Here is a 15,987-nt window from a genome sequence, read left to right on the forward strand (position 1 = left end):
ATGTTCACGTGGGTGTGAGGACTGAAACAGACAGAGATCTCTTTGGGCAGGTGGGGGGAATACTGCAGGAAGTGTGTCACCAGACCCTTTCCCTTCCCTCCGGTCCAGACAAACTCATACACACGTTTCTGTACAAACACACTAAAATTAGCTCTTTCCCTCCACCTCCTCATTGTTTTCCCCATAGGCCTGAGAAAGGAATGGCCCGTCTTCCCAGAATGAGGACGGCAGTGTGTGTGTGTGGTGGTGCACTCCCTTACAGACGGAAAAATAACTGTACCATAACAAAAGAGTGAGTGGCCTTGACATTTCCCGAACCGTATTACCCATGAGGCTGGAGAAAAACACTTACAGGCAAACACGTCTGATAATGTGAGACAAAAACCTATTATATCAAATTGACCATTCACATCCTGGATAAAAGAAAACAACGCTGAGGCTGCACTGCCAACTTCACATTATCTGTAGAAAACAAGTCATTGGCCAGATGAAGTCAGATGAGTGGATATAATGCAAGGACAGAAAATGTATGCACACGCACTACTGTAAGTTGCTCTGGATAAGAGCGTCTTCTAAATGACTCAAATGTCAAATGTAAATGTCAAGATAATGTCATGGGAAAATAAGGGAAACCATAGGAATGTTTTCTTTTCTACATCTACTATTAGAATAAACAGGGGGAAACAAAATATATTCAATTGTATTATATAATTTGCTTTATTACAATGCCAGAAATTGGCTATGAAACACCAGTGGTTGCAGACTCCCCACAACTGCTTTTTATCAAAGGCATTTCATCTCAGATATTTTTGTGAGCTTTCAGTGCCATCTAGTGGAGTTGTTGGGAACTGGAATTGTTAATATTCAAAGGTTAAAGCAAGGCTGTCACATACCTGTTGTATCTTCCATAGAAATGCACTGTTACATTCTGAGAGTTAGAATAATCTCAGCACAGGAGGTACATAAAAAAATCATTAGATCAGAGAAAGCCTGCAGGTCCTGATCTTCTTGATCCCTGCTTTTTAAATCTGGCTGCTGATTTCATAGCTGAGCCACTTACATATCTGTTCAATCTAACCCTGGAATGTAATGAAATTCCAAAGATCTGGAAATCAGCATTTGTCCGACCCCTTTTAAAAGGGGGAGATTCAACTCTTTTAAATAATTATAGGCCAATCTCAAAGCTGTCTCCACTGGGGAAAATACTTGAAACCCTTGTGAGTGAACAACTAAAATAGTTTTTACAGTTGAAGTTGGAAGTTTACATACACTTAGGTTGAAGTCATTAAAACTTGTTTTTCAACCACTCCACAAATTTCTTGTTAACAAACTATAATTTTGACAAGTCGGTTAGGACATCTACTTTGTGCATGACACAAGTCATTTTTCCAACAATTGTTTACAGACAGATTATTTCATTTATAATTCACTGTATCACAATTCCAGTGGCTCAGGAGTTTACATACACTAAGTTGACTGTGCCTTTAAACAGCTTGGAAAATTCCAGAAAATTATTGCATGGCTTTAGAAGCTTCTGATAGGCTAATTGACATCATTTGAGTCAATCGGAGGTGTAACTGTGGATGTATTTCAATGCCTACCTCAAAACTCAGTGCCTCTTTGCTTGACATCATGGGAAAATCAAAAGAAATCAGCCAAGAACACTGAAAATAAATTGTAGACCTCCACAATTCTGGTTCATCCTTGGGAGAGATTTCCAAGCCCCTGAAGGTACCACGTTCATCGGTACAAACAATAGTATGCATGTATAAACACCATAGGACCACGCAGCCGTCATACTGCTCCGGAAGGAGACGCGTTCTGTCTCCTAGAAATGAATGTACTTTGGTGCGAAAAGTGCAAATCAATCCCAGAACAACAGCAAATGACCTTGTGAAGATGCTGGAGGAAACAGGTACAAAAGTATCAATATCCACAGTAAAACAAGTCCTATATTGACATATCCTGAATGGCCGCTCAGCAAGGAAGAAGCCACTGCTTCAAAACCACCATAAAAAAGCCAGACTACGGTTTGCAACTGCACATGGGGACAAAGATCGTACTTTTTGGAGAAATGTCCTCTGATCTGATGAAACAAAAATAGAACTGTTTGGCCATAATGACCATTGTTCTGTTTGAAGGAAAAAGGGGGAGGCTTGCAAGCCGAAGAACTCCGTCCCAACCGTGAAGCACGGGAGTGGCAGCAACATGTTGTGGGGGTGCTTTGCTGCAGGAGGGACTGGTGCACTTCACAAAATTGATGGCATCATGAGAAGGAAATTGATGTGGATATATTGAAGCAATGTCTCAAGACATCAGTCAGGGAGTTAAAGCTTGGTCGCAAATGGGTCTTCCAAATGGACAATGACCCCAAGCATACTTCCAAAATTGTGGCAAAATGGCTTAAGGACAACAAAGTCAAGGTATTGGAGTGGCCATTACAAAGCACTGACCTAAATCCTATAGAACATTTGTGGATAGAACTGAAAAAGCGTGTGCGAGCAAGGAGCCTTACAAACCTGACAAACCTGACAGTTAAACCAGCTCTGTCAGGAGGAATGGGACAAAATTCACCCAACTTATTGTGGGAAGCTTGTGGAAGGCTACCCGAAACATTTGACCCAAGTTAAACAATTTAAAGGCAATGTTACCAAATACTTATTGAGTGTATGTAATTGGGAATTTGATTAAATAAATAAAAGCTGAAATAAATTATTCTCTCTACTATTATTTTGACATTTCACATTCTTAAAATAAAGTGGTAATCCTAACTGACCTAAGACAGGGAATTGTTACTGGGATTAAATGTCAGGAATTGTGAAAAACTGAGTTTAAATGTAGTTGGCTAAGGTGTATGTAAAATTCTGACTTCAACTGTATATACTAACTCTATTTTATCAATGTACATTGATGGTACATTGATACACTGATGGTATCAATGTACCATCAATGTATCAATGTCGGGCTCCAGGAAGAAGCATAGCACAATTACATCAGCCATGAAGGTTTTAAATGATATCACTGAAGCCCTTGTCAAAAAACAGCACTGTTTCTCACTTTTTATTGATCTCTCTAAAGCTTTTGATACAGTTGATCATGCTATACTGTGGCAGAGACTGTCGAGTGTAGGTCTTTCAAAGCATGCAGTTGCATGGTTTGTTAACTATCTGTCTGACAGAACTCAGTGCACTCAATTTCATGGGTTCATGTCTGTTAAATTGTCTGTCTGTAATGGTGTGCCCCAGGGCACTGTACTTGGTCCCCTCTTATTCTCTATTTATATAAATAATTTAGGCAAATATGTGCAGAATGCACAGCTTTACTTTTATGCTGATGATACTGTTATTTATTGTTGTGCCTCGTCTCTCACAAAAGCTTTCCAGAACTTGCAAACTGCTTTTATACTGTTCAACATACCTTGTGTCAATTAAAGCTTATCCTCAACACTGACAAACCTAAACTAATGGTGTTTTCTAATGAAAGAAATAGACCTCTGAACCTCTCACCTATTACTACCTGTCAGGGCAATGAGATTGAGACTGTAACCTCATATAAATAACTTTGAATTTTAATTGATGACGGCCTCTCTTTTAAATTGCAAATTCAACCATTTACAAAACAATTGAAGCTGAAGTTGGGATTTTATTTTAGGAATAAGGCTTTTCTGCTTTTCTTTTGAAGCTAGAAGGAGGCAAGTATCAGCTACATCTATGCCTTTACTAGATTATGGGGATATTTTATATATGAATGCTTCCGCTCAGTGTTTGAGATCAATTGACACCCTTTACCATAGAGCATTGAGATTTATTTTAAACTGCAAAACCCTTACGCACCACTGCACTTTGCATACCAGGGTTGGCTGGCCTTCTCTAGTCACTCGTAGGTTCAGTCACTGGTATACCTTTATTTACAAATCAATGTGGGGTTTACTACCATTTCATTTGGGCATTTATATTGTTCAGAAATGTGGTGGGTACTCTCTTCGTTCGCAGGACGAACTGTTCCAAATGTCCGAATTGAATTTGGTAAAAGGGCTTTTATGTACACTACGCCATCGTCTTGGAATGCCTTACAAAATACTTTTAAACTGGAAGAACTTGTCCCGATTGGTGTTTTTAAATCACTGATGAAGGATTTTGAGACTGATTCCCTGACTTGTCAATGTTTTTAATTATCTGTTTTATGATTTTGTTATACTTTTGTGAATTCTATTGTTTTTACTAGATTACTTGTAGTTTTTCATGTTGTCTATCTATAATTGTGTAATGACTTGAAATATCAATCCTGGCGAATAAAGGTTAAATAAAAACATATATATAATAATAATTACGTATATTACTTTATACTAATACAATTGTCCAGAGAAAAATATTTTGTTTAACAAGTCATTTAAAACAATCTAAAGAAAGATAGGGGTAACAATTATTTGCACCCTTGTTTTCAATACTCCGGCACCCTACCCTTGTGAAGATAACAGCAATGAACCAATTTATAAAATGTTTTATGGGATTGGAGAACACATTGGGAGGATCTTAGACCCCTCCTCCAAATAGAATCTTTCCAGATCCTAGATATACTTCATCTTCGCCAGCGGCCGCCCACCCATTAGGGCGTCAGGGGCAGCGACCACTTGTGATTGGTAAAAAAACACATGTGATTGGTAACAATAATATAATTCATGGATTATGTTTGAAATGCTCATAAAAGTGCTGTAAATGTGAATATTTTCCTGTTTTAAAAAATATATAGATCAAAACAAGCTGTTTTTCATCATATGATGCATTTTGCATCATCATGATGATGTGGCAAGTGACACTTTGCTTACTGAAAATCCAATATCTTGAAAACTTGACTGCTGACACTCAAAATATGTTGGGACTGTATCAACAGTGGACTAATGAAAAAAATATCAAAAGATAGTTTTGAGTCGTGTTTTCCTTTAACAAGGGCCCAGGAGCAGTGGAAGCAAATAGCCCCATAACATCAAAGATCCATCACCATATTTTACAGTTGGTATGAGGTACTTTTCTGCATATTATTAATAAGAGAACACTCCCATAAAACTTGAATTTACTTTGTGGAGGGTAAAAACATTTGACCTTTGGGTGAATATTTTGAACAAGCTTGCAAGGCCTGACGAAGAAAGCGTTGAAGATCAATGTAGTCTCGCTTTGACTCTAAGCTCATGATGTGGGCTATCAGGTGTTTATGTACAGTCACATGCTCATACAAAAGCAGGAGTGCAGAGAGATAACACCAAAACAGAAAGCACAGAGATCACAGAGTGTACATTCGTTTTTTTTTTTTTTTTTATTTAACCTTTATTTAACCAGGAAAGGCCAATTGAGACCCAGAGTCTCCTTTTCAAGGGAGGCCTGGCCAAGAAGGCAGCAACAATCAATATATGACATAATTAAAACATACAATACAATACAACAACATGATCCAGCCTAAAAAAAGCATTTACACTCCATAACAGAGTCTCTCATCAATATTTTAAATTCATTCAGTGGCACTAACACATCTAGATGAAGCATGGATCGTAGATTATTCCATGCGTCTGGTGCACAAGAAGAGAAGGCAGACTTGCCTAATACTGTGAATGTCCTGGGGACTTTAAGTAGCAACCACCTAGCAGACTGGGTCTGGTAACTGCTGGTGGTGAAGGAGACCAGACTACAGAGGTAAAGAGCGAGTTAACCAAAAAGGGCTTTGTATATGAACACATACAAAAGTATCTTTCTGCGCATATAAAGTGAGGTCCAACCCACCATTTGGTACAATGTGCAATGGTGGGTGAGTGACTTGGCATTTGTAATAAAGTGCAAGGATGCATGATAAACAGAGTCCAGTCTCTGTAAGACGGAGGAGGTTGCATGCATATACAACAAGTCACCATAATCATTTACAGAGAGAAAAGTGTCCTGAACAAGCTTCTTTCTAGCCATAAGCGGGAAGCAAGCCTTATTACGAAAATAAAAACCCAATTTCAATTTAAGCTTTGTCACAAGATTATCCACATGAACTTTAAAGGACAACTTGTCATCCAACCAAATACCTAGGTATTTATAGGATGACACTTTCAATGGATAAGCCACCAGTGACAGTGTATTAGTATAGACCCCTTTCTGTTTTTGCAAACATTGCCGCTTGGGGGCGTTATACACAATTTGGTTGCAGAACACAAGAGTTCTCATAGACAACCAGCAAAAATGTTTTTCACATTACTTATGAATGCATTTCACACTACTTTTGGATTAAGAGTGGATTTTAAGGCTCGTAGGAACGTCCTGCTTAATATAATGCTTGTGTCATCGTCGCAAATCAACTACATTATACTTTTAAAAAACACTTCAACTTCAACCAGTAAAATGGATCTTTGGCTAGCTTTGCTCCCAGTCTCTTTCAATGAGCTGTATCCAAAACAGGTATTTTAAAAATATCATAACCAAATATAATCTTAGCGAATGTTCAAGCAATAATCAAAGCAACATTGCAAGCGTATTGTATGGGACCGTTTAAATGTTCCATTAGAGGCCATGAAATTCAGTACTTATCTCTAAAACAAAAGTAATTTAGGTCAAAATGGAAGGACTAACAGTACAGATACAGTGCCTTGCGAAAGTATTCGGCCCCCTTGAACTTTGCGACCTTTTGCCACATTTCAGGCTTCAAACATAAAGATATAAAACTGTATTTTTTTGTGAAGAATCAACAACAAGTGGGACACAATCATGAAGTGGAACGACATTTATTGGATATTTCAAACTTTTTTAACAAATCAAAAACTGAAAAATTGGGCGTGCAAAATTATTCAGCCCCTTTACTTTCAGTGCAGCAAACTCTCTCCAGAAGTTCAGTGAGGATCTCTGAATGATCCAATGTTGACCTAAATGACTAATGATGATACATACAATCCACCTGTGTGTAATCAAGTCTCCGTATAAATGCACCTGCACTGTGATAGCCTCAGAGGTCCGTTAAAAGCGCAGAGAGCATCATGAAGAACAAGGAACACACCAGGCAGGTCCAAGATACTGCTGTGAAGAAGTTTAAAGCCGGATTTGGATACAAAAAGATTTCCCAAGCTTTAAACATCCCAAGGAGCACTGTGCAAGCGATAATATTGAAATGGAAGGAGTATCAGACCACTGCAAATCTACCAAGATCTGGCCATCCCTCTAAACTTTCAGCTCATACAGGGAGAAGACTGATCAGAGATGCAGCCAAGAGGCCCATGATCACTCTGGATGAACTGCAGAGATCTACAGCTGAGGTGGGAGACTCTGTCCATAGGACAACAATCAGTCGCATATTGCACAAATCTGGCAAGAAGAAAGCCATTTCTTAAAGATATCCATAAAAAGTGTTGTTTAAAGTTTGCCACAAGCCACCTGGGAGACACACCTAACATGTGGAAGAAGGTGCTCTGGTCAGATGAAACCAAAATTGAACTTTTTGGCAACAATGCAAAACGTTATGTTTGGCATAAAAGCAACACAGCTCATCACCCTGACCACCCTGACACCATCCCCACTGTCAAACATGGTGGTGGCAGCATCATGGTTTGGGCCTGCTTTTCTTCAGCAGGGACAGGGAAGATGGTTAAAATTGATGGGAAGATGGATGGAGCCAAATACAGGACCATTCTGGAAGAAACCCTGATGGAGTCTGTAAAAGACCTGAGACTGGGACGGAGATTTGTCTTCCAACAAGACAATGATCCAAAACATAAAGCAAAATCTACAATGGAATTGTTCAAAAATAAACATATCCAGGTATTAGAATGGCCAAGTCAAAGTCCAGACCTGAATCCAATCGAGAATCTGTGGAAGAACTGAAAACTGCTGTTCACAAATGCTCTCCATCCAACCTCACTGAGCTCGAACTGTTTTGCAAGGAGAAATGGGAAAAAATTTCAGTCTCTCGATGTGCAAAACTGATAGAGACATACCCCAAGTGACTTACAGCTGTAATCGCAGCAAAAGGTGGCGCTACAAAGTATTAACTTAAGAGGGCTGAATAATTTTGCACGCCCAATTTTTCAGTTTTTGATTTGTTAAAAAAGTTTGAAATATCCAATAAATGTTGTTCCACTTCATGATTGTGTCCCACTTGTTGTTGATTCTTCACAAAAAAATACAGTTTTATATCTTTATGTTTGAAGCCTGAAATGTGGCAAAAGGTCGCAAAGTTCAAGGGGGCCGAATACTTTCGCAAGGCCCTGTAGATAGCAATAAAAAATGTACCATAGAGGCTCAGAATAAGTTAGAGGAAAAACTAAAAGAAATGGAGGAACTTATTCAAGAAAGATCAAGTGTAATATATTATTTCATAAATTCAACATAGAAACATAAAATTATTTATGAAAGTCAACCATGATTCACCAAACAATATTTTGAAAGAGGAAGTAAAGTACTTTAAGCATATGTTTTTGTTTCAGTCTCCTCCATCTCCACTTACCGAAGTTAGTTGTGTGGATTTTTTTCCGATCAATAACGTAAAATAAACAGCAGTACAGAAAGGGTCATGTGAAGGCCAAATTACAGAGGAGGAACTTATTGATGCGATTAAAGCCTTTATGTTCGGGAAGATTTCCGGGGCTGGATGACATACCAGTGGAGGTATACCAAACCTTTTTTGATGTAATTCAGAAGACCGTTATTAGCATGTTTTAATAACCAATCCTATATAAATGGTAGATTATCAGACACTCAACAAGGTCTGATTTCATCATTTCAGATACAGGATCCAAGTGGTAAATACAAAGATCCATTCCATATGAAAAATATGGGAAACCAGGCCTGGTATTCGTAGCTAACTTTGAAAAGGCCTTTGATAAAGTACGACTGAAGTTTATAGTATATGAATGCCTGGAATATTTACATTTTGGAGATTCAAAATTCAAAATACAGAAATATTCATAATAAACATTCATAAAAAATACAAGTGTTATACATCGGCTTAAAGATGAACTTCCTGTTAATCCAGCCTCTTTGTCAGATTTCAAAAAGGCTCTATGGCGAAAGTATACCATGCGATTATCTGAGGACAGCGCCCGCTTACAAAAGCATACAAACATTTTACAACCAAGTAAAGAAATTACAAAAGTCAGAAATAACGACAAAATTAATCACTTACCTTTGAAGATCTTCATATGGTTGCAGTCACAAGAGTCCCAGCCAGCTACATAATAAATGTTTGTTTTGTTCGATAAAGCCCCTCCAAAAACTCTATTTTGTTGGCGCGTTTCGTTCAGTAATCCACTGGCTCAAAGATGGTCAAAACATGCAGACGAATACATCCTAATAGTACCAGTAAAGTTCGTCGAAACATGTCAAACGATGTTCATAGTTAATCCTCAGGTTGTTAATTGTCTAAATAATCGATAATATTTCAACCGAACAATAGCGTATTCAATAGAAAGGAAAAACAACGAAGGGCGCGCACTCGGTCACATGCGCAAACCAGCACTGCATGATTATATAGTCCACTGACAGAAAGGTTTCATTCTTCTTAATTTTTCATGAAAACAAGCCTGAAACAATGTCTAAAGACTGTTGACATCTAGTGGAAGCCATAGGAACTGCAATATGGATCCTAACCATTAGATACTCTATAGGCAGTCAATTGAAAACTACCCACATCAAAAAAATCTCACTTCCTGGATGGATTTTCCTCAGGTTTTCACCTGCCATATCAGTTCTGTTATACTCACAGACATCATTGTAACAGTTTTAGAAACGTTAGAGTGTTTTCTATCCAAATCTACCAATTATATGGATAATCTAGCTTCTGGGCCTGAGTAACAGGCAGTTTACTATGGGAACGCTTGTCATCCAGACGTCAAAATACTGCCCCCAAGCCATAAGAAGTTAGATATGAATTTGGGGGGGCATAAATTATTAAATATGAAATAATTAAAGCTGGTTGAGAGAATGCCAAGTGTGTGCAAAGATGTCATCAAAGCAAAGGGTTGCTACTTTGAATAATCTCAAATATAAACTATATTTTTATTTATTTAACACTTTTTTGGTTACTACATGATTTCACATGTGTTATTTCATAATGTTGATGTCTTCAGTATTATTATACAATGTAAAACATTGTAAAAATTAAGAAAAACCCTTGAATGAGTAGGTGTGTCCAAACTTTTGACTGGTACTGTATATATTTACAAAAATTATTTTAGGGGGATTTGAAATTATGCAGACAATTACATTGATTGAAGCTACAAGCTATCTGCAATATTAAAGCTGATCTAACCCCTAAAAATAATAATTTAAAAAAATAATTAAACCACAATTTAATACAACTTTGAAAGCATATGATAATATCTTGTTATGTAATAACTATATAAATCATGGCGATTGGGGTCTTTCTGCACCCAAAAATGATGTCAGTGAGTTGTGTACTGAAGAGGGGCCTATTTTGTAGCCTGTTCAGTAGGGCCTCTGTGGGAAACTTAAAGACGGGTTCCTCATTCTGAAACAAAACACCATTCATACATTAGTCCATTATGAGAGAGATGCAGCTGCAGGAATGTAGTCACTGTAATTCATGGCTTACAATTCACGAGGTGGTAATAACCCATGTTTATTACATGCAAATTGAACAGACTAATAAAGCTCTCAATAGTTATAATGAACTGCGTGAGTTGCGCAACACAAGGGGTTGAGAGTGAATTAAAGCCAGTTAGTCAGTGAGAGAGACAGAGGACTCAGCTCAGTACAACCATCACAATTACAACACAACACAGAGCCACTGATTCATCCAGCCCCGCTATGCTATCCCAGGGTGCCCCGCTCCTTCCCAGGGCAGAGAGAACATAAACAGATCCTTTGTTATGGCCTCAGAGGAAGGCTCATACTAACACCAGGCCACCAGGCAAAACTTTCAGACCCGGCCTACTTGGTGTGGTTGAAGATGTTTTCCCTCAGAAATAAATGCCTCAAATGCCAACACACAAGAGTTGAACTTACATGTGAGTTAAACTGACATATTATAGTGTGAAGGCTGGGGATATCTTGATGGACATACCAACAAAAGCAGACTATGGATCGAATGCGGAGGAGTGTAGAGTGTGTTTACAGAGACCATGTTAAGGAAATGCACCTATCAGAGTGGTTAAAGGTGATTTCAACCACAGAGGGCTACAGCATCATATGGTGCAGACTAGGGTTGGTCGGTATACCGTATATACTGTACTCAGCGGTATTTTGAAGTACCCTCGGTATGATTTTCCAATACCGTCAAAACCGAAAAAATATATAATAATTTAAATATTTGTACTGTTTAAATAAATACATGCAGTCAACTTTTGCTCTAGGTAATAGATAAAGCAGATCGCATTCATCATTTTGCCTTTTAGATTATTTTTCATTGTGAAGCTTACCGGTACTCGTTTCCCAGTTACGTTTGCCAAATAAATTCTGTGCTAAATAAATTCTCCCCAGCTGGGCAGCTGTCATTAGGCCCAACACTCTTGAAGTAGCTTGAATGAATAGGTTCACTGCAGTAAACGCGTGTCTCGGTCTTGGCCACTTAACTCCGCCATGGCAAAAACTGTGTGTACAGTTTTCGAACCATACCGCAATTCTGAGTGTAGAGTACACTGCCCGTTTACAAGTCAATTGGCTCATTTTCATGCCTCTGACATGCGCTAATGATAAATAATGGTGTAACTGTCGATAGTTTTCTCTGCAATTAGTGTTAATTATTGTGATTGGCTCACATTTGAATGGTACGGTGTACCCCCACTATTTTATTTTCCCGGGACGCTGTACCGGACCATACCGGCTTACTTTCACCCCTGGAATCAACTGTGTTAGTTATGGAACACATCAAACAAGTGGACTGTCTGGGGGTACTCGAGGAGAGTTTTGGGAAACACTACGCATCTGCAGCCAGATATTCAGGCAATAATCAAGATGCTCAATCGCTGAGCAACAATGTATCATGTCAAGTGGAAGGAATATCTAGTTAAGGATGTGTAATTATGAAGTATAGTCAATTCAAATGCTCTCCTCTTAGACAAACAACTGTGGTTCAGCTCAAGCTCAGGTTTATTTCTAGAAAAGCTGCAAGACAGATTTTACAGGGATAAAATAGTGTAATAAGTCAGTCTTATCAGTAATAAGGTTACAATACATGTCCAAAGGTATGTGGACACCTGCTCGTCGAACATCTCATTCCAAAGTCATGGTAATTAATATGGAGTTGGTCCCTCCTTTGCTGCTAGAACAGCCTCCACTCATCTGGGAAAGCATTCCACTAGATGTTGGAACATTGCTGCGGGGACTTCCATTCCATTCAGCCACAAGAGCATTAGTGAGCTGATGTTGGGCGATTAGGCTTGGCTCGCAGTCTGCGTTTTAATTCATCCCAAAGGTGTACGATAGGGTTGAGGTCTGGGCTCTGTGCAGGCCAGTCAAGTTCTTCCACACCGATCTCGAGAATCCATTTCTGTATGGACCTTGCTTTGTGCATGGGGGCATTGTCATGCTGAGACAGGAAAGGGCCTTCCCCAAACTGTTAGAACCACAGAATCATCTAAAATGTCATTGTATGCTGTAGCGTTAAGATTTACCTTCACTGGAACTAAGGAGCCCAAACCATGAAAAACAGCCCCAGACCATTATTCCTCCACCAAACTTTACAATTGGCACTATGCATTTGGGCAGGTAGTGTTCTCCTGGCATCCGCCAAACCCAGATTCATCCGTCGGACTGCCAGATTGTGAAGCGTGATTCATCCCTCCAGAGAACACGTTTCCACTGCTCCGGAGTCCAATGGCGGCTAACTTTATACCACTCCAGCCAACGCTTGACATTGTGCATGGTGATCTTAGGCTTGTGTGCGGCTGCTCGTCCATGGAAACCCATTTCATGAAGCTCCCAACGAACAGTTATTGTGCTGACGTTGCTTCCTGAGGCTGTTTGGAACTCAGTAGTGGGTGTTGCAACCTATGTATAGTCTATGGAGATTGCATGTCGGTGTGTTCGATTTTATACACCTGTCAGCAACAGGTGTGGCTGAAATAGCCAAATCCACTAATTTGAAGGGGTGTCCACATACTTTTGTATATATATACTGTATATATATATACAGTGGGGCAAAAAAGTATTTAGTCAGCCACCAATTGTGCAAGTTCTCCCACTTAAAAAGATGAGAGAGGCTTGTAATTTTCATCTCCCACGTAAAAAAACTTGCACAATTGGTGGCTGACTAAATACTTTTCTGATTAGGCTATTTCTGTTAGTACAGACACTGTCTTAAACGGTCACCTCACTACTCTATCCTGGAGGTGACATTGCCCAAAGGCAACGTTTTCCTTAATCCGCAGGTAGGAAGGTTATAGTTGCCTCTGCTTTTAATAAAATATTTGCTGTGCTCCATGTCGTTTGCAAAACCACAGTTAATCTCCCCAGGTTGGAAGAGATAAGACTGGGCCATGTCAGTGTTCCACCTCTCTCTCCCTGTAGCATGCCCAGGCACAACACTGTATTGTGTGTTTACAACATGGTTCCTCACAGTCAGTCACTGGGGGATTCCTTTCTATTCCCTCAGTTCAAGGCAAAGCCTAGAACCCCTCAGAAAGAAGGAACATTAGTCAACAGTTGACAAGGAGGAGGAGGGGGAGAGATCAAGAAGAAAGAAGTGGAAGAGGGGGCAGGGTATTAGATAGGCAACCAACTTTTGTTTATGTGCTATGAATTGACATATCAAGTGAAAAGTGGGCATTTTGTTCTGTATTGAAGTAGAAAAATATTCTGTCCCTTGAGGCATTGTGGTAAATTACACAACAGGTTAGGGCTTGTCTGCAACCTTCTTCCACTTCCTACCTGACTGTTCGGCAGTCTAGTGCAATGCAATCTTCATTATGTAAACACATACTACAGGTGTTGACCATTACATACTTTCACAATGGCTCAATAGATCATATGTTCACCCAATGACATAAAAAGGTATGTGAAGCAGTAAGGGACAGATCAAAATGTACTGGGGGTGGGGGGCTGGTCCAACTTAAGGTGTCATAACAAAAAAATGTGACCCCCCCAAACTATTTTCACATGTCCCTCCCCTTCTAGTAAAATAAATGTAACACCCTCTCCCCTCATAGAATTAACTCAAAATATTGTTTATGACCACAGATAACTGTAGCGACCCTGCTTATTAACATGGATATCGACTTTGCCACTTCAGCATGCTTTTGTGACACAGTCAACGCCACGCAGGGCTACGGGCCAGAATGTTGAGGCTTCGCCGACCACCACAGACGAGCTCCCTCTCCCTGCCTGTTTCATTACACTACGATCAGAGCTGGCTGCAGACAATGATCAGCTGGGAGGAATTCACATTTTCAACATTTTGATGCCATATTTATAATTATATAAAACACATGCAATGAAGTTTCCACCAACAGGTTTCTGTGCCAATGCACCACACAACCAATACACAAAGCATACCAACTTCGGGCACTTCAATATGATGGTTTGTGTTTTCAACTCCAAAATCAATAGGGCAAAAAATGATACCTAGTTAGATCTACAACTGAATGCATTCAGCTGAAATGTGCCTTCCGCATTCAACCCAGCCCCTCTGAATCAGAGAGGTGCAGATGGGCTGCCTTAATCAACATCCACGGCATCGGCGCCCGGGGGAACAGTGGTTTACAAAGGAAGAGAAACTTAGACTCCAGAGAGATAGAGATATGCAGGTGGCATGACACTGACGTTCATCTCTTTATGTCAGATGGCTACTGCGTCCTACTATACAGAAGATGTCGGACAAGTTCTATCCAAATACCTTGTAGAACGATAAGCGTTATATTGTTAGAATATAGGAGTAACTCTGGTAAACCTGAAACAGTCTTCCTCACTTCAAGTTTAACTGTAGGAGTCAGTTGACGCGCCGGTGCACACTGCCTTCATATCATAGGCCAGCAGCAGCTAAAGCTTAATAATAGCCACACCATACCAAACCTTCAAAAACGTTTCTAAACTTTATTAGGGTAATATCAAAAGTAATTCAAGCCATTGTTTATAGGTAAAACTAGCAGGCAAAAACGCAGTACCCTCCCCTATGCCCCTCAAAACCCCCCAAACCCTCCACGCGAGAAAAAAAAGCAAAAAGAATGACCCCCCCCCCCCAACTAACAAGATATGATTGTTACAGTAGTCTGGACTGTGAAGCCAGGCAACACAATCTATTTTAGTTGCTATGTGCACATGCACAACAGTAAAAAGTGATCACCATGGAAAAGCCATTATAGGAGACCTCTCCACAGTATCAGGACAGTATTATCGTGTTATATACACATTATTACATGTCACACAAAATATTACAATCTACACTGTCTGCACCCAAACCTAAGGACCTGCGTTTTTGTCCCCTTGCGTGACACAGCCTTTACACCACCTACGCACTGCCACCGGTTCGGTAGTCACTCACCTGAAATCCCTGGGCTCCATTTCTTGGGCTCCATGTCCGACTTGTCAAAAGTTCGGGACTTCCTCCGGAACGCGACCCGTCTGAAGTCGTCCATACCCTTATCCTCCGACGACCTTTCCAACATCGAAAAGATTCACAGAGCGAGCAGCTCTATCGGTAACATTAATCACGCATTCAAATGTGCAACTGACAGTCAACGTATTACAGAAAAATTCCATTCCATTTCAAAGAACTCCTAAATCCTATGTATCATTCACGGCTAAATGAAAGAAAAAAACGTATTGAAAAATCACGTGGCAGGTTTATTTTCCCGGATATATGCCACAATGAAGTTATTGAGCGATGCGTGCGCTCTGCTCTGCCTTTCTGGGTCAACGTCATCATCCGGTCAGCTTATCTCTTATCTCTCTCTGTACAATCACCTTGGAGTTGGAGTAGATTGTTTCAAACCTCGCCCTGTTTCACTGTTGCTCTCATTGGAGGAACCATCTCTCCCCCATACACTTTAGAAAGGGAACCAGAATCATTTCAATT

At 39.7% G+C, this 15,987-nt stretch overlaps 1 protein-coding gene across 1 annotated transcript in view; it reads right to left on the minus strand.

Annotated features, from left to right (window-relative positions):
* fgd4a (FYVE, RhoGEF and PH domain containing 4a) overlaps positions 1-15,786 on the minus strand; it is a 106,585-nt gene extending 90,799 nt beyond the window's left edge. Inside the window, exon 1 of the mRNA XM_064951514.1 lies at positions 15,454-15,786. Coding sequence (XP_064807586.1) covers positions 15,454-15,577 — 124 coding nt within the window. The 5' untranslated portion in view covers positions 15,578-15,786. The remainder of the gene's footprint in view (positions 1-15,453) is intronic.
* Positions 15,787-15,987: the final 201 nt, after the last annotated feature.

The sequence above is a fragment of the Oncorhynchus masou genome, chromosome 31, assembly GCF_036934945.1.
Source record: "Oncorhynchus masou masou isolate Uvic2021 chromosome 31, UVic_Omas_1.1, whole genome shotgun sequence".
NCBI lineage: Eukaryota > Metazoa > Chordata > Actinopteri > Salmoniformes > Salmonidae > Oncorhynchus > Oncorhynchus masou.